The 24,009-nt window shown below is 29.3% G+C and overlaps 2 protein-coding genes and 1 long non-coding RNA gene across 7 annotated transcripts; all 3 read right to left on the bottom strand.

The window, feature by feature from the left end:
- Positions 1–4,958: 4,958 nt before the first annotated feature.
- LOC136090528 (uncharacterized) lies at positions 4,959–5,966 on the bottom strand. The gene is made up of 3 exons (XR_010643465.1): positions 5,826–5,966; positions 5,294–5,370; positions 4,959–5,076 (listed from the first exon to the last, which is right to left on the bottom strand). It is a non-coding gene; the product is annotated as an uncharacterized LOC136090528 (long non-coding RNA).
- Positions 5,967–6,670: 704 nt separating this feature from the next.
- On the bottom strand, positions 6,671–17,032 carry LOC136090527 (uncharacterized). 5 transcript variants are annotated; one of them, XM_065817286.1, is made up of 12 exons: positions 16,409–16,646; positions 16,254–16,310; positions 13,546–16,118; positions 13,370–13,450; positions 12,867–12,901; positions 12,662–12,731; positions 11,226–11,334; positions 9,101–9,338; positions 7,859–7,918; positions 7,389–7,783; positions 6,990–7,070; positions 6,671–6,796 (listed from the first exon to the last, which is right to left on the bottom strand). In XM_065817286.1, the coding sequence occupies exons 1-3, from the start codon at positions 16,416–16,418 to the stop codon at positions 13,582–13,584; spliced, it is 2,604 nt and encodes an 867-aa protein (XP_065673358.1). In that variant the 5' UTR covers positions 16,419–16,646; the 3' UTR covers positions 6,671–6,796; positions 6,990–7,070; positions 7,389–7,783; positions 7,859–7,918; positions 9,101–9,338; positions 11,226–11,334; positions 12,662–12,731; positions 12,867–12,901; positions 13,370–13,450; positions 13,546–13,581. The 5 variants fall into 5 exon arrangements, with proteins under 5 accessions (XP_065673358.1, XP_065673359.1, XP_065673357.1 ...); XM_065817287.1 differs by having other exon boundaries at positions 9,101–9,178; XM_065817285.1 differs by having other exon boundaries at positions 9,101–9,178; positions 11,226–12,731.
- Positions 17,033–22,593: 5,561 nt separating this feature from the next.
- LOC136091041 (uncharacterized) lies at positions 22,594–23,751 on the bottom strand. The gene is made up of 2 exons (XM_065818025.1): positions 23,290–23,751; positions 22,594–23,247 (listed from the first exon to the last, which is right to left on the bottom strand). Exons 1-2 carry the CDS (start codon positions 23,749–23,751, stop codon positions 22,594–22,596), a joined length of 1,116 nt encoding a protein of 371 aa, XP_065674097.1.
- Between the last annotated feature and the right edge of the window lie 258 nt (positions 23,752–24,009).

Genomic DNA, 24,009 nt, shown 5'->3' with positions numbered 1-24,009 from the left:
ACCCTACTCTATATACTGTATTTGATTTTCTAATTCTTCTTTCAGTCACAGATTGGTACGCGTAAGTTGTAGTTTGGCTAGTTGTGAGCAAGTTATCAATAGATTCTCTTTTTTTTTTCTTCAATTTAAAATTTTATTTATCTCTTAACGCATAACGGTTTTCTTGGTTTTTTAAAATTTCTTGTTCATATTTTTTAAGATTTTGTGAGTAAATCAGTAAACCATTTATTATTTTGACGTTAGGTTAACATGTTTCTCCGCGCAGCGGCCTTGTTCGCCAAGGTTCGTATTTCGGAATTATTGAGTTGAGAGAGGGTTATAACCACAATTAAGTAGCCTTCTCGTCTGTACTGACCTTTTCGGCCTTAGGGAGGTGAATTAACATATATATATAAAAAAGGTAAATCTATTATAAGTGCCACAGCTAAATCAATGCTCAAAGCTAATGATTACTTACCTAATTTATTCATCATAAATCAATAAGTTGTTTCCGTAGTGACGTGGTTCAATTCTTTTCTGCTTAGTGAATAAATAAAACATTAAAGTTATTCAAAAACATGACAACTCCTAAATCAGAAGTAACACTTGAATCAAAAAGCCTTAACGAAAAAGCCCCACAGAGGATGTTACACATAAAACAACAACAAATGCATATGCAAGCAATAATGACTGAAATGATGAAAATACTGATGTTACCACAAAATTAAAATAACAAATCATTAGTAACTTCAACAAACAACACTTAGACATGACCACTTGAAATAAATCAATCATTCGAAGAAGCCAATATCTCAGAGAAAAAACGGGTAATTTTCCTTGGAACAATAATGAGATATAAATTAAAATAAAAAAGTTAACCAACCCAAGGAATATCCTCAATGAGCTAAGACTGAATTGGAGCGCAACAGTTAACGAGATGCTCTTCAATTTTGTTAGTCCAGAAAACTTAAACAACTCCAACAAAGTAGAGCTTCTAGCTCATATCAAATCAGTTTCTGGTTGAACTAATCCTCCCTGAAGTATACTGAGAACAATTCTTCTCAATGAAACAATCCGATGGAGAAACAATTACCAGCTTTATTGAAAAAATTAAATTACTAGCAATGCTCTGTGATTTTAATAAAAAATTTAGTTGTTCAACCTATAAATATACATCCAATTATTCGGAGGATACGATTAAATTGCAATAATAACAGGAATCAACAACCTTATCCATCAAAGTGGAGTTCTATTGGAAATCTATTCCTTAACGACATTGAAAAAGCTGACCAAACGCCTACTAATAATGGAATCCACCAAAAATACGTCGCTCTATTTTCAACACACAAACGAAAATAGAAATAGCCAATAGCTCAGCAAACTCAATCTATTAAAAACATTGCACAATTGTTTAATTCTTAAGCTTTTTAATAGGTTGATTTTGCTGAGCTATTCTGCTATTTCTATTTTCGTTTGTGTGTTGAAAATAGAGCGACGTCTTTTTGGTGGATTCCATTATTAGTCAAACATATTAAATTGCAAAGAACACGGTAAGAATCTCACCCCACTGAAGGAAGGCAATGACTACGGTAAAATATGTAGAAGCTGTGGAAAGGAAAATTGTTTCCATTATGTATGAAAAAACACAAAGACATCCTTAAAAAAAAATGATGACCACAAAGAGCTATCATTATTATATTTTTTTTTTTTTTTTTTTTTTTTTTTTTGCCATATAAATTTATAAAAGTCGTAAAGCATAATATAAATACAAATAGCAGGGGCAAGAAGAAGACATAATTGGTCTTATCACCAAGCCCCTTAGTCTATACCGTAAATATAAGACAATAAAAATTAAAAAACGCAACACTATATAATATAAAACGTTTATCTAAAGACTTAATAGAATAAAAATCAATCTTTAACAAAAAGTTAAAGTCCTATATTAACTTTTTGTTTTTGTGTTGGTTAAGAAAAATTAAAAAAAAGAGAAAAAAGAATTTGTACAAAGAAACTATATTACTAAAAAGAAAGCAAGTAAATACGCATAATCCTGAAGCTTTCCTTTTACACCAGCATGTACCTTTAAATATGTGAATAATTCTTATAAACCATAATTATATATATATATATATATATATATATATATATATATATATATATATATATATATATATATATATATATATATATATATATATATATCTTCTATATATATAAAGGGCAATGTGTGTGTGTGTTTGTTTGTTTGTTCTGTATAGAAATCCAAACCGCCCGACCGATCTCGATGAAATTTGGCATGGGGGTAGTCCTCGAGGAGGAGAAGGTTCTTAGCTGGGTTTTGACCCCATACCCCGACCCCCGGGGTCAAGGGGGCCCAAAAATGGGCCCCCCTGACCCCGGGATCAGAGGGGACCATTTTTTGGGCCCATTTTTGTGTACAGATATCAGGTAAGCCAGTTTAAATATTGGCCCGGGCAACGCCGGGTAACTCATGCTAGTATATATATATATATATATATATATATATATATATATATATATATATATTTTTTTTTTTTTTTTTTTTTTTCAAACCTCATTAAAACTTCAGAAAAAGCTGAGCGCTACGTCGATCATCTGTAGTTTTTGCTTTAATTTATTCTTAAACTCATTTAGCATAGAAATTGTTTTAAGTTCATTAGTTAATATTTTATTCCATAATTTCGGCCCTCTAGTAGAAATTGAAAATTCGGTCGCCGCAAAATAACTTTTGGGTTGAATATAACTGTTATTTGAAAATCTGGTGAGATATCTATTCTGATTTATTTTGAATAATGGGTAAAATATTTTAGGAGATATATTTTTATTAATTTTGAACATAAATATAAGAACTTGATAGACATTTATTTGATAAACATTCATTATATTTAAATTAACAAATAATGCTTGGGAGTGTGTATAACAGCCCACATTGGAAATGATTCTGATTGCATGCTTTTGTTTATTAAATAGTTTTTTTATTTTATTTTTATTTGTACTGCACCAAGCAATATTTGCATAATTAAGATGGCAATGAATGAACGAGAAATATAAAAGCTTTAAGCAAGTTGGATTTAAAAAAGGCTTAGCTCTGCATAGCAGGCCTATGTTCCTTGAGATTGTATTTTCGAGATATTGTATGTGATCTCTCCACGTCACATTTTCATCAAGAAGCACGCCGAGAAATTTTAAAGTGGTTTCTCTTTTTATGTCCTGATTGGCAATACAAAGTTTTGGAAGTTTCAAGGGAATTTTATCTCGGTCATGAAAACGATGGAAAAAAGTATATTTTGTTTTGGTTACATTTAGAGATAATTTGTTTGCATTAAACCATTCAGTAAGATTTAATAGCTCTTTGTTTACTGACTTAAACAGAATATTTATATCATTATGTGCATAAAATAGATTTGTGTCATCTGCAAATAAAATTGTATCTAGTTCAGTACAAGCTTTGCTTAAATCATTAATAAAAATGAGAAATAGGAGTGGCCCTAATATAGATCCCTGAGGAACCCCACATGTTATGTTCATATTGGTTTTTTTACCTTCATTATAAGAAATGTATTGTTTTCTATTTGACAAATAGCTTTTAAACCACGCAATATTTATATGTTTAATACCATAGTTTTCTAATTTTGTTAATAAAATGTAATGATCGACAGTGTCAAAAGCCTTACTGAGATATTGCTGGAAACTAATGATCAAATAAGACTAACAGATCAAATCATATTACAGGAAACATTTGATAAAAGCAACTTTACTATAAATAACTCTAAGTCATTATCAACTTTATCTTTAAAACTCAAAATAGACCTAATGGCTCATAAATAACTAAAGCCTTTATACGCTAACAACATTAAAAAAATAAACAACATTAGATATAGTGCATTTATTACATGTTCACACCAGCAACTAAAATTATTTAAAGTTAGGGTTATCCCAAGAGTAGTACACAAGCCAACACCAATACCACATCATTGGCAAAACGAGGTCAAAAAGAAACTCAATGACTACTTAGCACTCAATACTATTGAAACAGCACAACAACGAACTCCAACGGAATGGTGATCCAAAATGATGATTGTACCAAAAAAAGACGGTTCACCTCAAAGAACTATTGTTTAACGATGCTTAAACAACGCTACAAAGAGGGAAACAAAATACACTAATTCGCCATACTGTTAATCGAATTCCAAAAGGTATAAAGAAGACTACTATTGGCTGGGAATGGACATCATAGTGAACCTCTCTCACAGTGTACCGTTCTTACAAACCGCCAAAAAAGCCACAATCTTTATTACAAAATGGGGGCACTATCAATGTTTTAGAACACCGCAAGGATATCATGCATCAATACATGGATACTCTAAATGTTTTGAGAATTTTTTGCAAGTTGTTAGAAGTAACGACAATTCTCTACTTTGGGATAACCACATTTAATCTTAATTTTGGCATAATATGTCTCATATTAAACTATGGTCTGACAACAAGATAGTTCAGCAAAAAATATTACCGGGATTCGCTCATAGTTTACCCTGTGTTAAAGCCGATGTCGGGCCGAGCTCGGCTGCCGACATCGGACCGCCATCGTTTTTGTCCGTACGGATCGATGTCGGTCCGACATCGGCTAGCCCCCCAAACTATCGCGATGCATAGGCTGGCCGATATTAAGCCGTCGCGATACCGCTTATATCATCGGCTGGCCGATCTCGCCCCGACGCGATTCAATAAGGAAACAAAGGATGGCGGTCTAATGTCAGCAATTGATCTAGGCCCGAGGATTAAAAAAAGCCACAAATGCTCGACCAGACGATGAACTATCGTAAACAAATCTTTACACAAAAACATAAATCGGAATAATATCAGCAACCAAAATCAGTTTAATGTAAGAGTTAATATATCATGTAAGATAACAACGGAAAAAAGGATAAACTAACTGAAGTATATTTAAAGCACAAATATAAAATAAAATTATATATTCTATTTAAATAAATAAATCTGGATCAGTTGAATCATCAAATAAATTTGATCGGGTGAACTTCCAACATTTTTTGTTTACTGACAATTCACTGTGTGCATCTAAAAAATGGTATAAAATTAAATTTTCACACATCAATAATATATGTAAATGTATTATTGATATGTGTTATAGTAAAATAATATAATTCACAAAGTAGATTTCAACTTAGAAACGTAGAAATCAACGTAGTTTCTACTTTCGATTTCAGAGAACAAAGCAATTATTTTATATTTCTAATATAAAAATTAATACATTTCTAATTAATTAAAAAGTTACTTGGGATTTTTGGATCAGGATGTGCACCGTTCAAAAAATATCTTTGGCATTGTTTAATTTATTGCATTCAACAGCCCCTATAAAAATTAAATATATATCTATGTATATCTATGTATATATATATATATATATATATATATATATATATATATATATATATATATATATATATATATATATATATATATACATATATATATATATATTACAAACTATATATGCATTACCAATTTTATTACTTATGGAAAAATACAAGCTTTTAAAATGTATTGGATCAGGTTGCATCCTTTTTTCCCCATGGATTTGTGTTTTGAATTATCACATTCAAAACACCTAAATAAGTTGACTTTATGCAGCCTTAATGGCTAAATGCACCCATCAAGAATTTATAGAAAACATTGGAAATATTATTACCAAGGATTCTTAAATACAAATACATAAATACATAGGGATATTGTTATATATAGCATTTTAAAAAATAATAATGATTTCAAATAAACAATTGAAACAACATTTCACAAAATAATTATACCTTCAGGATCTTTAGAAATTCGCCTTGCAACCCTGCCTCTTCTTTTTTATGCAAATCCTAAAGTTTTTTAACATCTAAACTAATAACTATTTATAAATAAAAAATTAGCATATAACCTATTATAAAAAAAAAATTAAAAACATTACTTTATTAACAAAAATTGTTTTACTTAGAAATATAATACTTACAATTGTTTTGAATTATCACGTTCAAAAGCACCTAAATAAATTGGCCTAATGCATCCTTAATTGCTAAATGCACCCATCAAGAATTTACATAAAATATTGGAAATATTCATTCCAAGGATTCCTACATAACTTCATAAGGACATTGTTATATAAAGCATTTTAAAAAATAGTCAAATAACAATTAAAACAACATTTCACAAAATACTTATACCTTTAGGATCTTTAGAATTTCGCCTTGCAATCCTGTCTCTTCCCTTTCATATTTCAATTCCTAAACTTAGGTATTTTTATTAATAACTATTTATAAGTAAAAATTAACATATTACCTATTATAAAAAACAATTTAAAAATATTATTACTTTAGTAATATAAAATATTATTACTTAAGTATGAATATTTCCATTGTTTTCTGTTATAAAAATCAATTTTAAAAAATAATAATAAAAAACTTATTACTTAAGTAATAACATTTTGAAATTGTTTTTTATAATAGGTAATGTTAATTTTTTATTTATATATAGTGACATAAGTAAGCACCTGAAATCAGTTTGCCAAAAATTTGTTTGTAAGTTAAAAGTTAAACTTAAATTAAATTTCGATGTATAAACGTTACCATGTAAGATACGAAAAAAGGATTAGGCAATTAAAATATACACATATAAATCAAAATTAAATATATTTTTAAAACAAATTAATTTGAATCTGTTGAATCATCAAATAAATTAGATTGGCTAAATATCCGATGTTTTCTGGGCATTGGTCTTCGTAATTCATGTGCAGCATCTAAAAAATAGCATAAAATTAAATTTTGACATATGAATCATAGAGTAGTTAGGTTACTGATGAACAACTTTTATTAAAGGTGACATTGTTATTGATGGTGCAATTAATGAAGCGTATGCACCTCCAGCCGATATAGATTTCCAGCCGGAAGAGTATACCTTATTATATTTTTACTAATTAAATAAAAAGTTACTTTGGCATTTTGGATCAGGATGTGCACTGTCACAATCATTTGTATCCATAGCATTATTAAATTTCTTGTATTCAACAGCCCCTATAAAAATTTATATACATATTATATATAAATATATACATTATATATATAAATATATATATTATATATATAAATATATATATATAAATATATATATATATATATATATTATATATATATATATATATATATATATATATATATAAATAGAGAGAGAGAGAGATGTATATAAATATATATATATATATATATATATATATATATATATATATATATATATATATATATATATATATATATATATATATATATATATATATAAATAGAGAGAGAGAGAGAGAGAGAGAGAGATGTATCACAAATTAAATAAAAAGTTACTTTGGCATTTTGGATCAGAATGTGCACTGTCATAAGCATTTGCATCCTTGGCATTGCTTAACACCTGTTAAATGCAATTACTATTTGCTCGTGCTTTTTTTGGACCAACTGAAGCTGATGCGAACACTTTGCCTTTCAAAGGTTTACAAAAATTTAAAATGTTAGGAGGTGAAATTTGTGATTGGTTTTTATCAACATGTTGTTTAGAAGAAACTGGAGTAGATATATGCATTGGAACTAATGGTGGAGAACAAAGTGGCGATAGTGGCTCACTACTTTTAACATTCAGTGGTTAAAGAAACAGTGCTGTAAAAGCATTTCAAAGAGTCCAAGAGTCAGTTCCACTGGTTAGGTTTTCCAACGGCTGCAAAGGTGTGCGTTTATTAGGACGAACTCTAAATAAATTATTAACAGAATTTATTATTAAATTTTTTAAAAAATGAATTTAAAAAATCAGATTTTATAAATACCTGAACTTTATGTACTTCATTAATCTCTGTGCACCAAACTTTTTAACTTTAACTGCATGTCTGCATTATCAATATACTTAGATTTATTTTGACAACAATTCTTCATATTAATAGTATTAATAAAATTAAGATTACTATTAACACTCTTTAATTTTAATCATTAAAATTTAAGAGTGTTATAAATAATCTTGATTTATATACCATCAAATTAATGGTATATAAACTTTGATTTAAACATCTATTTATAAATAAAGAAAAAAAAATTATTACTTATAAATACTAACTGATATTATCAAATAAAATTATTTTACAAAATAAAAGTATCAACTTTTCTATGCATTAAAAAATTTCGTTATTTCAGAATTTCGCCATTCATTGAGGTACTAACAGTAAGCAACCCGTAATACAGGATATTAATAATTAAATCATTTATAACAATAAAAACACATTAATAACTTGATATGAAAAATTAAAGACAAATTTATCTATAATTAACATCTTAAGTTTGACTCCTGATCAGCAATGTTATTGCTTATAGTTAACGACATAAAAACTGCATTAACATCAGTTAAGTTCTTTTTAAAATATGTCACAACACAGCAGGTACAAGTAAAGGAATGTCAAGTAAAGCCTGCAAATTCCTTAAAAAAGAAATGCAAAAAAAATTACAATTTTTAATACAAAAGTATTATTTGCATTTTATTGTTACTAGAATTAGGATAATATTACAGAAAATATAAATAACTAAAAAAATAGCTATAACAGCCTAGTTCTATCAACACAAAACACAGTAACAATAGCGCATAGCATAAGATATTTGTAAGCACACATTACTGTGTCTCCAGAATAATTAAAAAAGAAAATATTATGTAAAGGATAGACAATACAACGTAAAAATAACACCACAACTTAATAAGATATTTTATTAACTAAAATACTTGAACTAAAAGGATTTCATTTGCTACAATATTTGAACAATCAAGGGACAATTTTAGTTATTAATTTGTTATCAATTATATCAGAAAAACGCAACCAACTTGTAAGATATTTCTTATAAATAGTCATTATCAATTGTTATATTAAGAAATATGTAATAAGTTTTATTAATTCTCCCTCTAATCTAAGAGAAAGAGGGAGAGAAAGAAAATGTTTTCGAAGCAGAATGTTAAAAAAAGTAAAAAAACACACAATAGATAATAGTAACTGGTTTATTATGTTACCAGAAAACAAAATTATTTTTACCTTGATTAAAAGATCCCAGCATTTGATCAAAACTTCCAGCATTTCTTAATAAGGTTCCGGCTTCTCTCTGACTGTTGACTAATAATTAATAGAGTAAACTTAACATCATATTAAATTTACAAAAGTAAAACCATGTTTCAACAGTAAGCAAACTAATCAAGTAATGACAAAGACAACTTGCAACTCTAATTAGTGGTTGCTTGCAGCCTTGTTGGAAGCGAAGTTGTTTAAAAAAAAACTATAAAAAAAAAAAGAACAATTATGTTTGAAATTATAAAGAAAAATTAAAACCATTTATTTTATTAACTGTTTGTTTATAAATTGTTGTTATAAACTGTTATTAATCTAAATATTATTATAAATATATATACTATAATTCACTCAATATATTACTATAAATATTACTAGAAAAATTCATACATTGCTTTGTTCTCAAATGTCTAAAGTAAAATGGAATTAACAGACATTAACATTGCTTGACACTGAATTCTTGCGAGTAAGTTATCTGCTTGCTGAGCAGCATTTTTTGCATTTCAACAATGATTAATTTTATCCTATCTAGATCTATCTCTTTTATTTGACAAAAACTATTTTTATGTTGCCTATTACCATTTACACTAATAACGTCGAGTCTAATATTATCCATTTCAATTTCACTACTATCATTAAACATATTACCAATAACATTACTATTGTTACAATTAAATAATAAATAAACATAAAACAATCATAAAAATTGCAATCTTTTCTAATCAGACTATGTTTCAACTTAAAATTTATTATAAACCGTAGGATCTAAATTAGCTGACATTCTCAGTATAACTTTTAAATGACTTTTTGGGTAAATAACTTCCTGGAAGCAGGTGAACCATCTCCAACAAGTACAACAGCAACTTCACTAACTATAGTTGCAACTGAAACATTAAATTATGTAAAGTTGATTGCGATGTTATTACTTTCTAAAATTAACTGCTGCAAGTGGGTCAGAGATATACAGTTGATAATGTTGGCGGAATATTTTGATCTGGTCTAAGATTACCTACACAATAAAAAACTTGACACACATTTTAAAACATGGCGGCCTATGATTTATAAGTTAAACCACATTATCAGTAAATAAAGCAAAATAAAGACAGGCATAATAAATTCTAATTTATTTACAAAAATTGATATTGGAATTATATATAACTTCCTGAAAATCTTGCAGAAATAGTGAAAATGGAAGCAAAACTACCCTTCTATTATGGCAACATAAAAAATGTGTTTCATCAAGAAAATTTTAGGCACAGCAATGCTGACAGATCTGACTCATTTATCCTTAATAATTATAACCTAGAATAGTATCACTTCTTGCTATACAAAATATTCTGATTGTCTAGGAGCATTTAATACATTTTGAGAATGATTAATCTCGCCTAGGCTATCTCTTTCATTTATGTGATAATTACTTTCAACTCATCTAACCATGATGTTCTAATTTAGGTATAAATTAATTTCTTCTTACCAAGCAGCATTTCTAATATTTTGACAACAATTAATATCAGCTTGCCTAGTTCTAATTATTTCACTAAATTATCAATTATTTTTAAGTTGATATAGTATTTCTGCTAACAACTTATTTAAGCCTAATATCAACCATCCAAAAAAAAAAGAGAAAAGGAATTAAATAAAAATATCAAAATATTAATAGTCTAAAGTTAAACATATCTACAAAAAGATATTATTTGGTAACAAAAACAAATACACAATGTTGAACCTTACTTGGTTTCTCATCTATTAAACAATTTTATTTAACTATTTAAAAGAAAAAAAATTAAAATGCCTAATGTTAAGCAATGTATTTAAAAAAAAGAATCAAATGCAATTACTTCAGAATATATATGATATATAAACCTCTACAATTTAACTCATTAGCTTAACCATTGGATCAAAAATTAATAAACAAAAATTAAAACAATTTATTACAATTATTATTCAAAATAAAAACCTCTAACAATTTAATTTAAGATTTATTAATATCCATATTTTTTTTGGCAATTTTAGTTAGTATATTTTTATCTAAAGTAAAAAAAAAGATAACACCATTTAAGAACAAATTTAAAAATCTAAATATATATTCAGATACCTTAAAAAGAAGGATAACACAACATTCTTTTAATAACTTCCAACATAATTTTTTTTATTTTCTACTGATTTTCTCTATTTTTATCATTTTCTATACCTTATTTTTTAATCTAAAAGAAAATATACATATAGATAGCCATTCCAGACGATTTTTTTATAATCTAAAAAAACATATATAATTTATATCATCGTATAGAGCTTGACCTGACTTAAAAAATGAGGGGTCATTCGACCTTTGAAGTTAAGCGGATCCAAAGTTATTGAGTTTTTTGTAGTGCAAAAATCAATGATTTTTTGACGAAAGGGATAGGGCTTAAGTATGAAAAATTTGCAGCGTTATGGCACCGAAAAAAAGAGTATTTTTGGATCATATTGACTTTTGAATAACTTTTGAACCGTTATTACATTTGACTTGAAATTTTCCATAATGATTCAACAACTATAAGAAAATAAAATACAAAAAATTTTTTTTTTTAATTCTGTCGGGATTGCCCAGAACTGTCTATTTTACAGACTGAGGGTTTTTACTTATTTACTTAGTTTTGGTGTCATATTGACTCTTGAATAACTCTTGAACCGTTATTACATTTGACTTGAAATTTTCCATATTGATTCACCAACTATAAGAAAATAAAATACCAAAATATTTTTATTCAATTCAGTCGGGATTGTCCAGATTTGTCTATTTTACAGACTGTGGGTTTTAACTTATTTACTTAGTTTTGGTGTCATATTAACTTTAGAATAACTTTTAAACCATTATTACATTTGACTTTAAATTTTCCATAGTGATCCAACAACTATAAGAAAATAAAATACCCCAAAATTTTTTTGTTCAACTGACGAGATTTACCAGAATCATCTATTTTACAGACTGAGGGTTTTCACTTATTTACCTAGTTTTAGAAAATAAAATTTGGGGTTATATTATAATAACACCATACAAATGTGCATAAAGGAACCATGGAATCCAAATAGTACATCATTTTGAAATCATTGCATAACTTACAGACCGGTCAGTAAATTACTGCAAAAGGGCTACACAAACCAACTGGGCATACCGACTATGAATATATTTGATATTTTTCAACCGTTATTAAATTTGACTCGAAGTTTTTCATAATGGTCCCATTTTTATTCATCTGACGAGATTAATCAGAATCATCTATTTTACAGACTGATGGTTTTCACTTATTTACTTAGTTTTGGAAAATAAAATTTGGGGTTATATTATAATTACACCATACAAATATGCATAAAGGAATCATGGAATCCAAATCATGCATCATTTTGAAATTATTGTATAATTTACAGACCGGTCAGTAAATTACTGCAAAAGGGCATCGAAATCTGTCAAAATTATTCAGAATAACCTATTTAACAGACGGAAGATTCTTCAATAAAGTTAAAATTTAATTTTTAATGAAAATAACTTACAGCAAATGAACTTTCTGAAATTTGGAGTACTTACAACTGCAATAGGCAGGTATAACAGCAGAAATTATATCTAAAAATGTAAAAATATTATTATTAGAAACACAGGTACACAAAAACGTGTTAAAAATATTTTGTTAATTCATTTTAAAAATACATATATATTAAAAACATTTAAAACTAAATAAGTATAAAATAAGAAACTTACTCTTTAAGATTGTTTATGTGAACCTATGAAAACGCCTAAGATAAAAAAAATGAAAATAACATAAAAAAATGTTTTTATTCTAAAACTTATTTCTTGGCTTTTAGTGAATGATTAGAAGTAGCAAGTTTCAGTAACGAAACAAACTAATAATCATTTTTAACAATAGACACCATCGAGAAGGTAAGCCAAGTTGTCTATCAACACAAAACATCACAACAATAACATCACAACAACATACATCATAATGACTGACGGGTACATAAACACAAACATACATATAGTGACTTACGGGTGCGTCAACACCGCTCCAGAGGTCCAACAGAACACAAACATACACATAATGACTAACCGGTACATAAACAAAAACGTACATATAGTGACTTAAGGGTGAGTCAACACCGCTCCAGAGGTCCAACAGAGCACAAACATACACAAAATGACTGACAGGTACATAAACACAAACATACATATAATGATTTACGGGTGCGTAAACACAAACATACAAATAATTACGTATCGGTAGATCAACACCGCTGCAGAGGTGAACAGAAGACAGGTATTCGTATAATGGCTTGTAGATGCACCTACAAAAATATACATATAATGACTCACAAATACCTAAACAAAAGGATACATATATTAACGGTACATCAGCGCAAAAATAGAAAGCATGACTTACCAGTATGTTGCCATGCCTGCAGAGGTCCAACAGAAATCAAATATACATATAAAGAATTGTGGGTGCGCAAACACCCCTCCAGATGACCAAACAAATTACATACATGATGACACCAGCTGCAGCTACTGTTGTCATGTTAGGTTTCATTTTTAACATGCGGTCATAAGAAGCAAAGTCACGTTCAGACACAACGTTAGTACGCGGACAGTTTTGAGTTTCCTCAAGGACATCAACATCTGGATTGTGATATTTCCCTCCAGGCAATTGGTCTCTTAACTGACTCTGGATCATAACCGAACACGAACAACATATAACTTCAAGACATTCTTGGGTTAAGGCATCCAAAAGTGGGTCATTACAGTTAGAAAACAAACAATCAAACAATTCATCCTTAGTGAGATATTTGACATCAAAAAATGTAGAACCACTTAACATTATTGATGCATCAGAAGAACAACAAACAAAATAATTAAACATTTGCGACCAAACAGTATTCAAAGAAAAAATATGACCTTCTTCTTCAATAATACAAAAAAGAGGTCCTGATATCAGTTTATTAAAATTTCCCAGAGCTCTGGTTGAAACTTGAAAAATTATGTTGTCAATATCATGCCTAATTGATTCATGAAGGAAATTTGAACCATCAAGATTAAAAACAAATTCTTTAAGATGATCTTTATGAAAATACGTTGCTCCACCAAGTAAAAATATAATGTTAAACCGATGATGCAGAAATGAAACCATAAAACTTTTTGAAAACTTTTTACGCAAAAATGCCCTCCATTCATCAGCTTTCCCGTTCCATTGATCGCCATGTCTATAGCTTGTAAGTTTTGAAAGTTCAGACAAAATATCAAAGGTACGTGAGTTTTCAGAATTTATAAAACCACCATGAATACTACCTTCCTGCTCAACCACTTTTTCCCATTCTATGATTGCTTTTTCTGCATATATTCCTAAATTATGGATAACATGTAAGCCACAAAAAACATGGTGCATTTGAGAAATTTTTAATTTTTCATTTAAAGGAAGTCGATCATAGTTTTCAACAACAAAAGGCAAAATTGCTTCTCTCCAATGTTTAAATTGCTTAAAAAAACTTGAATTAACTATGGTGCGATCTGTCATCAAAGATTTGAACGAAAAAATAAGCTTCCGAAGATCATCCTCATACTTTTCCTTTTCAGGAGAAAATATTTGAGACATATCAGTGAGTAAATTTTTTAGCTCTCCAAAATAAGATTGTGCCTCGCCTGAAAACATATCTTCTATCCCAAACGTGTAACTTCCAGATGACGTTGTGACTTGAAAACTACCAATCTCTCTAAAATTATACTTTGTGCCATCTGTATGAAGAAAATTGTGTGTACTATTCAATATAGCTTCTCTAACCTGAGCTTTTGATAAAAGGTTCATTTCACTAAAAAATTCAGCAGCCAAAGATTTTTTTGGAAGTGTGCCACATGAAATTCCAGCCATTTTTTGTAGTACAGTTCTGATAACAGATTCAACATTGTTAACAGAAACATTTTTACTTAAAAGGTCATAATATACTGAACGAATTTCATCATTATATCTACCTCCTTCAAAAACATCAATTACATTTTTTTCAAAAAAGTCAACTCTTTCCTTCAGCTCTTCTGAAAGATTTTCAAAGTAATTTAAACTCTCCATTAAGATTGAATCATTCGTTTCATCAGATGTTTTCAAAACAGTGTTTTCAATTTTTTTCTTAAAATACCATGCCTTTTGTCGATCTGATTGTGAACGTTTTCTAGCCAAATCAATTTCTTTTTCTAATCTAATATTTTTTTGCAACAATTGGTTAATCCTACAATCCTTTCTAACTTCTCTTTTATTGACATTTCTGACATTATATTTCGACAAGATTGCTTGATATTTTTTTTTGTATTCATTACATCTTTTATTAATTTGTCTATTTTGTAATTTAAGATGATTAATTCTCTGTTTGTATTTTTTTATTTGATAGATCAAATCATCTGATAATATAGGTAGTTTTTTATCCAAACTGGAAACTGGCAGATTCACTTCATTAACTTGTGCATCAAGAAGAAAATTTTCAGAATCATTTCCTAAAGAGGTGTATACAACAGAGTTTGGGGTAACAGAACACAAAAAATCATCATTAGCAATTTGCAAGTTTAAATCAGAAGATACAAAAACAGTAATTTGATTTGGAACAATTTCACTATTGTGGATAGAAGTTGGGGTAGAACAAGCATCAGAAGGTGACAAATCAACAACATCCGGAAAAGCACCAATAAAAGATAAAGCAGAGCTTAAAAAATACTTTGTTAAATCAAAATTTTTGGCACGATTTAATTTTGCAATGAAATCTTTTGACTTTTGAAGGCACTTGATCAGCATAACTCTAGATATAGGGTATTTAAACAAGGATGTAAAAAATACTGAAAGATTCGGCCATGTCAAGTTAAATTTATCTTTTTCTTTACAAATTTGTAAAAAATGGCGATTGGTTAAAACCAAATCTGGATTTTTGAGGGATACAATGCCTCCATTAATATTTAGATAATCCAAAACAGTGTCAGAGACTAAAATTAAAAGTAAACTTAATTTAAGTGACATAAAGAAAAATAAGGGGTGGATTACTTTGGTTTCAATAGATAGAATTATTAAAATGAAAAAAAGTTGTGCTACAGTATTCCTAATTTATAATTTTGACTTACTTTCTTGACTTATAGATGGAGCAACCATTTTGGTGAGACTACTGTTAATGTCAACACCTAAAAAAAAGGAATTAAAATAATTATTACAAGATTTCATAGTATTTAATCAAAAAACAAATAGAGGCAAATATAAAAAGAAATAAAGAATTTCTTACACAACTCCATTTTCGTAAGCTTCTGTTGAATACTATTTTTAGGTTTTTGTTTTGAAAAAAACAGTTTAAATAAGAGCAACCTGTAGTTAAAATAGTAAAAATCAAGATTTTAACTTTCTTGAAGAATGCAGACCTTTTACCTGGGAAAAAGTAAAAGATTTATTTTCATTTGATTAAAATTTTAAGAATTACACTTTCACTTTCAATATAATTTTCATTATTTAACCAAATCAAACGCAAAAATCAAAACATATAACGTCATTAAATACGCGAAGAAAAGCATATATATATATACACATAATTTATATATGCAAATCCTTAGTACCAATTCTTTAGGTAAACTTAAATAAAGACTTGTTTTAAATAGAGGAAAGGCTAAACTTGCAATTTCCACCTGGACGTTTTTCAAAAACACTTTTTTTTCCATATAAATCAACCTTGAAGTTTTTAAACGCTGAGAACTAAAATTTTTTGTATAAATGTTAAAAAACGTCCAGATTCCATTAGATTCCTCGTCCTTTTCTTAATAAATACGGAAAGTATCATAAGAATTAGATGTGTTTAAGTTCTAAGGAATCCTTACCTTCAAAAGCTTCGTTTTAAAAAAACGTTCCCGCGGCAAGTATCTTTATGAAAAGTGGTCTCAAGATATGGGTAATATGTAAATGAAGCCATACAAAGCTTAGTACTTTCTATATATGGTTGGAAAGAGATTGAGTAACACTAACTGATGCAAAAAACCTCAAGGCGCTAGCTTAACCATACGAAAAGATATAAGAGAGCAAAGTTTATGAAAATTACGTGTTTTTTGTCAAACGTCAAATGTTTTTTGTTAAGCCGTGGAATCGCTAATATAGATACAGAGAAATATAAAATATACTGAAATATACGCATTATAAATTTATGTAAATACGCCTACATGTCCACAAATAACAGTCTTATTTTATTTAAAGAAAAGGAACAGGCTATAGAAATTAGAAAAATACAAACAACCAACAACAAACAAACATTTTTAATTTTATAGTAAAATTAAACAATGAACAACATCAATTCCTGTTGAAACGAACAGACATATAACCGACGTTCAGCCGATATTGTTTTGTTGAAAACGATGTTGCCGATGTTGAACCGATGTTACTAGCTCGGCCCGAGCTAGGCCCGACGTCGGCCTTAACACAGGGTAGTCTGATTACACAGGTGTCATACTCTATTTCTTGGGCGCCATATGACCATCTTGTTAAATAAGAAAGAAAAATTTTATTGGGGCCTAAATCTTTAAAACATTTTCTCAAGCATCTAGGCTTAAGATAATTAAGCTAATAAGAGAAGGTGTACAAGCATTTGATATTAATCATCGAACTTGTTGTTCTTGTTTATCTACTTGGAGCAAATCAGGTCTCAGTTTTATACTAAGACAAAAGCACTGTGAATGACTCTACATTGATAATCCACTATGCAGTCCATCTCATTGGAAAATTTTTTATGGTGGTTTACAACAGATGCTGAAAGTCAATACGCTTTCACTGAAAGCGAATCCTTAGCACTATTATATGGTTTAAAACATTATAAGTGTTTGTATTAGGATATCCAAGCCTAATTGTTGCAATTGACCACACATCAATTGTACAAATATTCAACGATCGAAAATTAAATGAAATCAAGAACCTTCGAATCATTAAAATCAGCAAAAAAACACTAATGTGTGAATTCAAATGATTTCAATTCACGAAAATATAATAACGCACCTGATGCAATGTCACGAACCACTAACTATAACAGTAATACCATAAACAAACCGTGTGACATTGAAAGTGGTTTGTTAGGAATCATCTATTCTCTATTTAATAACTTCAATAGCCCTATTAGAATAAATAGAACTATTACAGAATCATTAATCAACATATCTAGATCTATTGCAAAATATACAAATAGGATTTTTAGAAAGCAAGCAAAGTATACCAGCATATCTTAAAGAATTATGGAGTAATTGTATAATTGTATAATGGAATAAATTATTATTGATTTTGCTCAAGTATTTGTTCACGTAAGGCTGAGCAGTTACTTCAAAAACGCTGAATAAAAGTAATCACTTTTTTTTTTTATTGACTAATACATTTTTAAAAATTTTCTAAGTCGACTAAAAGTCGATATAGTCAAAATATAAGAGAATTTTATTATTTTTAAATAAATTGTAATAAAAATAATAAAGTAGTTTATTTTCGCTTTCTATTTTTTAATATCATATTATTTAAATCTTAATGAAGCTAAACAATATGAGAGAACGGCCGCTCCGACAACTGGACAATATATTCCCAGACCCCAATCATTTAGGGACTGCTTAAATACTATATTTCAAAATCTTTATAATCATATTTACAATGTGATTGTATAGACGACATTTAGATTTTGGAGCTTCACAGCTTAATTTTAAAACCATTTATGAACCGTTATTTATGAAAATCAAAAGCATCGAGTAAACAAAAGAAAATAAAAAAGATAATGAAGTAAATAACCGATAGTTTAATTAGGTTTAATAATTTTTTTTTCCTTTTACTTTTTTGTAAAAAAAGTAAAAGGAAAAAAAAAATGTGCTCCCAGAAGTTCTTATGATCTTATTACATGGCACGGAAAGAGCATAAATAATGTACACTACCACTTGCAAATAATAAGAAAGTTTTCATAACTTCTGTTAGGATAATGTTTTGCGTTTGCTGACCAACATTTATAAGTGTTGGTTGTCCAATTTAAGCGAACGATTTCATGCTAAAACTAATAGCATTTGGAATTGTTTTTTCTCACATCTTCATATGTATGTATTTTTCGTAGAGATTAGCTTGATCGTTTTCATTGACATTTCTTTTTCTTTGGAAGTAGAGCTTTATCATAACCGGTGCTACTAGTCACCGGTGATGGTTCATCGGTCTTAAGAGCCTTTTACTAAGAAGGATTTATCGCATAGTTTTATCGTAACCGTTAATTGACATTCCCATTGAATTTAAACCATGTTTTAAGTGCTTTTTTATTTTTTTGTAATTTATTTCGCCGTTAAAGAATGCTTACATTGCATATACATATATCGAAATTAATGGCTGAAGCAAGAAGAAGGCACAATTTGCCTTACCGCCGAGCCCCATATAAAAAAGAATTCTAAATAACCGTATTATACAAATATATATATAAACATAAATCAGAATTAAAACAGAAAATAACTAAGAAAATAAAGAAATCCAAAATAGCAAATAATTAAGAAGTGTTCAAATGCTTACAACTGTTAAAATGTTTAAGAATCACTTAAACAAAAGTTTTTGAAAAAAAAACAATAATATAAAATTTCATAATTAACATAATCACAAGATGAATTTTTTACATCATCACTTAAACCTCATTGATAAGAATAAATTTATTCTTATTTTATTAGGCTTACTTTAAAAGAAAGATTTAAAGTTGGATAAATTAAGATCCCTGAACAGTAATAATCGCTTTGATTCATTTTTAAATTGCACTAATGTTGTCTTGTTTTTGTTGACAATCTCTGGGGATTTTTTCCACTGATAAGGTCCGCGGTATTTAATTGAATAGGAGGTTAATTTTAAATTATATTTGAGAACAATGAAAAATTTGTTGAATAATTATGACTAATTTAATTAAAATAAGTTTGAAAATTTTTTGAGAACAATTCCATTTTTGTTTTGAACATAAACAATAAAATTTGGTGTAAATTGAGTTTATAGACATTCAAAGCACCGAGCGCACGTAAAAGTGGTTCGCAAGGAGTATTTCTGTGGGCTTCAAAAACTATTATGCACGCATATTTTTGTTTGTTGTAGACTTTCTTAAGTTTTGCATAGCCAGTACTAGCCCACACAATATTACAGTAAGTCAAATAACTGTGAATAAAGGCAAAATACAACTTTTTCAGGAATGTTACGTTTAGAAAAGGTTTAGTCTTAAACATCATAGTGATATTTTTGGAGAGTGTTGTTTCAATACTATTTATATGTGAATACCCCAGTAAATTTTCATCCAGTTTTACTCTTAAAAAGTTTACGTATGTTTCCCTTTTAATATAAGTATTATCAATTATAAAATTTGGTATTTTTAGAGGAATGTTTTCTGATTTATTTACTTTATGGAAAAGTATAAATTTTGATTTATCTTACTTACAAACCATTCATTAACTATACATAACTGTTCATTAACTATTTTAAAAAGTGTTTTAATATCTCTTTGAGAACAAAAAAAGATTGGAATTATCAGCAAACAAAGTTAGGTCTAAAAGATTTGTAGCTAAGTATAAGTCAATTATGTACAATAGAAATAAGAGTGATCCTAAAATAGAGCCTTGAGGAACCCCGCAAGTTATGAAATATGGAAATGTGTTATTTTGATCATAATATAAAAATTGCTTTCGATTTGTCAGATACCTTTTGAACCAAAGTAAGTTTTTATTTTTCACTCCGTAGTTTTCAAGTTTTTTTTATTAGTATATTAGTATTAGTATATTATTCCACTAAACATCGACTCGGCAAACGTAGCGGCTGTAGAAGGTATGCTGTAGTTTTGCGAACGTTCTTATCTATATCCATTTATATCTTTGTAATCTTTATAATAAACTCACTTTTAAATAATGACAAACAAATTCACATTGAGTCAAGTAAAGGATTTATTAGGAATTCATGAAAATACGAAAATAAAAATCTTTAATGATCGTATACAAAAATTAGAAAGCGAACCGATTATTATAAAAAATGAAAATAAAGAATTAAAACGTTAACTTAATGAGACAAATAAAACTATCGAGTTTGTTAGTGAACAATATGAAACAATAAAAGAAACATTAAAAATACAGTGTCAACTAAATCAAAAATATTTAAACGAAGAAAATGAAACACTAAAGAATAAAATTGCTGAGTTAGACCGAATTAGGAGAAAAAACTTGCGATTTGACGGTATTGAGAAAACCGAAGGCGAAACATGGGAGAAAAGCCAAGAATTGATTAAGAATCTACTGAGAGAAAAACTGGATATTAAAGAAGGTATACAAATAGAAAGAGCGCTTCGTACTGGAAAAAAAGAACACGAAGAAGGTAAGCGTAAAAAGCCTGCTATTGTTGTCAAGTTTCTTAATTTTAATGATCGTGAAAACATTCTCGAAAAATACAAAAAAAAGAAATTGTGGAAGGAAAACATGTATATAAACGAAGATTTCAGCGAGCGGACAACTAGTATTTGCAAACAACTTTTTCGACAAGCAAAAGATCTATGAGCATCAGGTAATTTCGCTAAAGATGTGTACAATAAAATAATCACTTTGCGATCTTAAAAAAAGTTTATTCACGGTTATTTATAACAAAATAAAAAAAGTAAATTATAATAAAAAATGAATTCGAAAAGTAATAATAATTTTGGAAATGTTTTTTAATTTTTTCAAATTAATGATCTTAAATGGGATGAAGAATCCGATCCAGACATAAATTACTTTAATAAAATTAATTTGCCTGCTCTTATTTTCAACCAAATGAAGTTAGTAACTTTATAGGAGTGGATTATAAAAGTGATTATTTTAACGTCATTCACGTGAATATTAAAAGTTTAAAAAGGAATTTTGAAAATTTTTTTAATTTAATTTACGAAACCAACAATTGTTTTAACGCGATTTGCGCTACCGAAACTTGGTGTTCTAAAATAGATTTTGAATCAAATTCTAATCTCCTTCTCCCAGGTTTTAAAGAAATTTTTTTGGAACGAAAGAATTATAGGCGCGGAGGAGGATTACTTTTTTTTTGAAAGAAAATATTTTTTATTAAGCTAGAAGCGATACGAGTGTTTCTGATACGGATCAAGAAATCTTAACAATTGAACTAATAAACAAAAATTCTAAAAACATTTTAATCAGCTGTTGCTATAGGCCTCCAACTGGAATAACAGAAAATCTTGGTAAATTTTTGAAATACAATCATAGGCGCTAGAAGTGTTTAAAGACGAAGGGGGGTAGGGTGGGGGTGGGGGTGGGGTGGGGTGGGGGTAGAATGGGTGGGGGTGGGGGTGGAATGGGTGGGGTTTGGGAGGGATTCCCTTTCCCTGAATGGGTGTTTGGGGGGCGTTATCCCACTGAAATTTTTTTAGGCACAGTTAACCCTGCTAAATGCAGATTTTCAATCCTTTTCTACCAAAGATAATTACAGTTACTGTAAAAAATGCCCAAATACGGATGAACGTTTACGGGTTTTAGCCACAAACTCCTCCATGAGTGCTGTAATGTCAGCCTTGTCTAGGTAATCTTTGTTAATGCGCATTAAAGCGAGGTGAGTGAGACGACTCTGTGACATTGTTGACCGCAGCCAAGTATTAAGCCGTCCCAATACACTGAAGGACCTTTCAGAATCAGCTACGGATATTGGAACAGATAAACACAACACAACTACCTGTTCCACCATGTCAAATAACCTGCGGGTACTTGGTTCAAGGTCTTTTAAAGCTGCTGCTAGCTGGTGTAAATCTTTAGGCAGTGACTTGTCCTTAAACAACTGTGGAAGCAGTTGCAGCTGTAACTGCAACATAGGAACATCGACATTATTTGGCAAACTTTGCAGTGGCATGCTGGCTAGTGTGGCTGCATTACTTGTGGATGTGCATGAACCTATCAAAATAGCTTCTGTGCTTGCGATTTTATGCAATCCTTCTTGGTTAAAACGACGCAGCAGTTCTGCAACTGAGTGGTCAATGGCTTCGAAGAGACTTTTTTTCCAGATAACATCTGTAGTTAATTGTTCTACATTACGGCTTTGAGCTCCATGCGAGAAACGAGCAGGAGCATTAACTGTGGAACTACGCTGTACCTAAGGCAGCACGAGATTCAGTGTGGTAGCTTTCTCGATGGCCTTCCTGTGTAATTCTGAAGCAAATTCATCACTACGCAAGTCTTGAAGTTGAGCCAGAAGAAATTGAACACATTTTTCAGCGGTTGATGCACTCAGTGATGGGTTCTGTAAAGCTTTGGCAACCAATTCAAATTTGGAAAACAGAGCATTGCATAATAGGACTCCATAAAAGGTTTGTGCCTTAGAAACTTGTTTGCCTAAGCCTGAGATTTTAGCCCTTGCATCAACACGTACTGACCTGTCGCCTGCTAGCTGAGACAATGTTTCATAAACTTCTCCATTAGTTGTCATAATTCTACTAATGACTTTTTCCCTAATGCGCCATCGAGTTGGACATAAGCTGACCAAGTTCAGAACAACATCATCTGAATCAAACAAAGATTCATACAATGCCTTTCTCTTTGAAGACTCTCTTATGATTGTTCCAACATCACGCACAAATTGAATTGTGCCAATAACCATTTTTACTTCAAAGCAGACCTCTTGTAAAACAAGATCAAAGAATGATTTGCGCAGTGAACATACACTGCTGTGGGTAAGTTTCTCCGAGAGGAGCTCTTACTCCAGATAAGTGTCCGCTCATGTTACTGGCTTCATCAAATGGATAGCAAACTAGTTTATTTATGGGTATTGTGCAGCGGGTAAACACATCAATTATGGCATTAAAAAATGTTTCAGCAGTGCTATTCTGGCAATTGTAGAAACCCATAAAGCAATCCT

This window comes from Hydra vulgaris, chromosome 14 (genome assembly GCF_038396675.1).
Source record: "Hydra vulgaris chromosome 14, alternate assembly HydraT2T_AEP".
In the NCBI taxonomy this organism is placed as follows: domain Eukaryota; kingdom Metazoa; phylum Cnidaria; class Hydrozoa; order Anthoathecata; family Hydridae; genus Hydra; species Hydra vulgaris.
This window is presented reverse-complemented; position numbering and strand designations above follow the sequence as displayed.

What these genes read in the sequence shown, in the direction of transcription:
- LOC136091041 (XM_065818025.1), bottom strand. Translation starts at nt 23,751, where the DNA reads ATGGTTATTGGCACAATTCAATTTGTGCGTGATGTTGGAACAATCATA. An exon ending in CTTCAGAATTACACAGGAAG is followed by an intron (nt 23,248 to 23,289) that starts GCCATCGAGAAA and finishes GTGCTGCCTTAG; the next exon opens with GTACAGCGTAGTTCCACAGT.
- LOC136090527 (XM_065817288.1), bottom strand. An exon ending in TCCATCTATAAGTCAAGAAA is followed by an intron (nt 16,119 to 16,253) that starts GTAAGTCAAAAT and finishes TTTTAATTTTAG; the next exon opens with TCTCTGACACTGTTTTGGAT.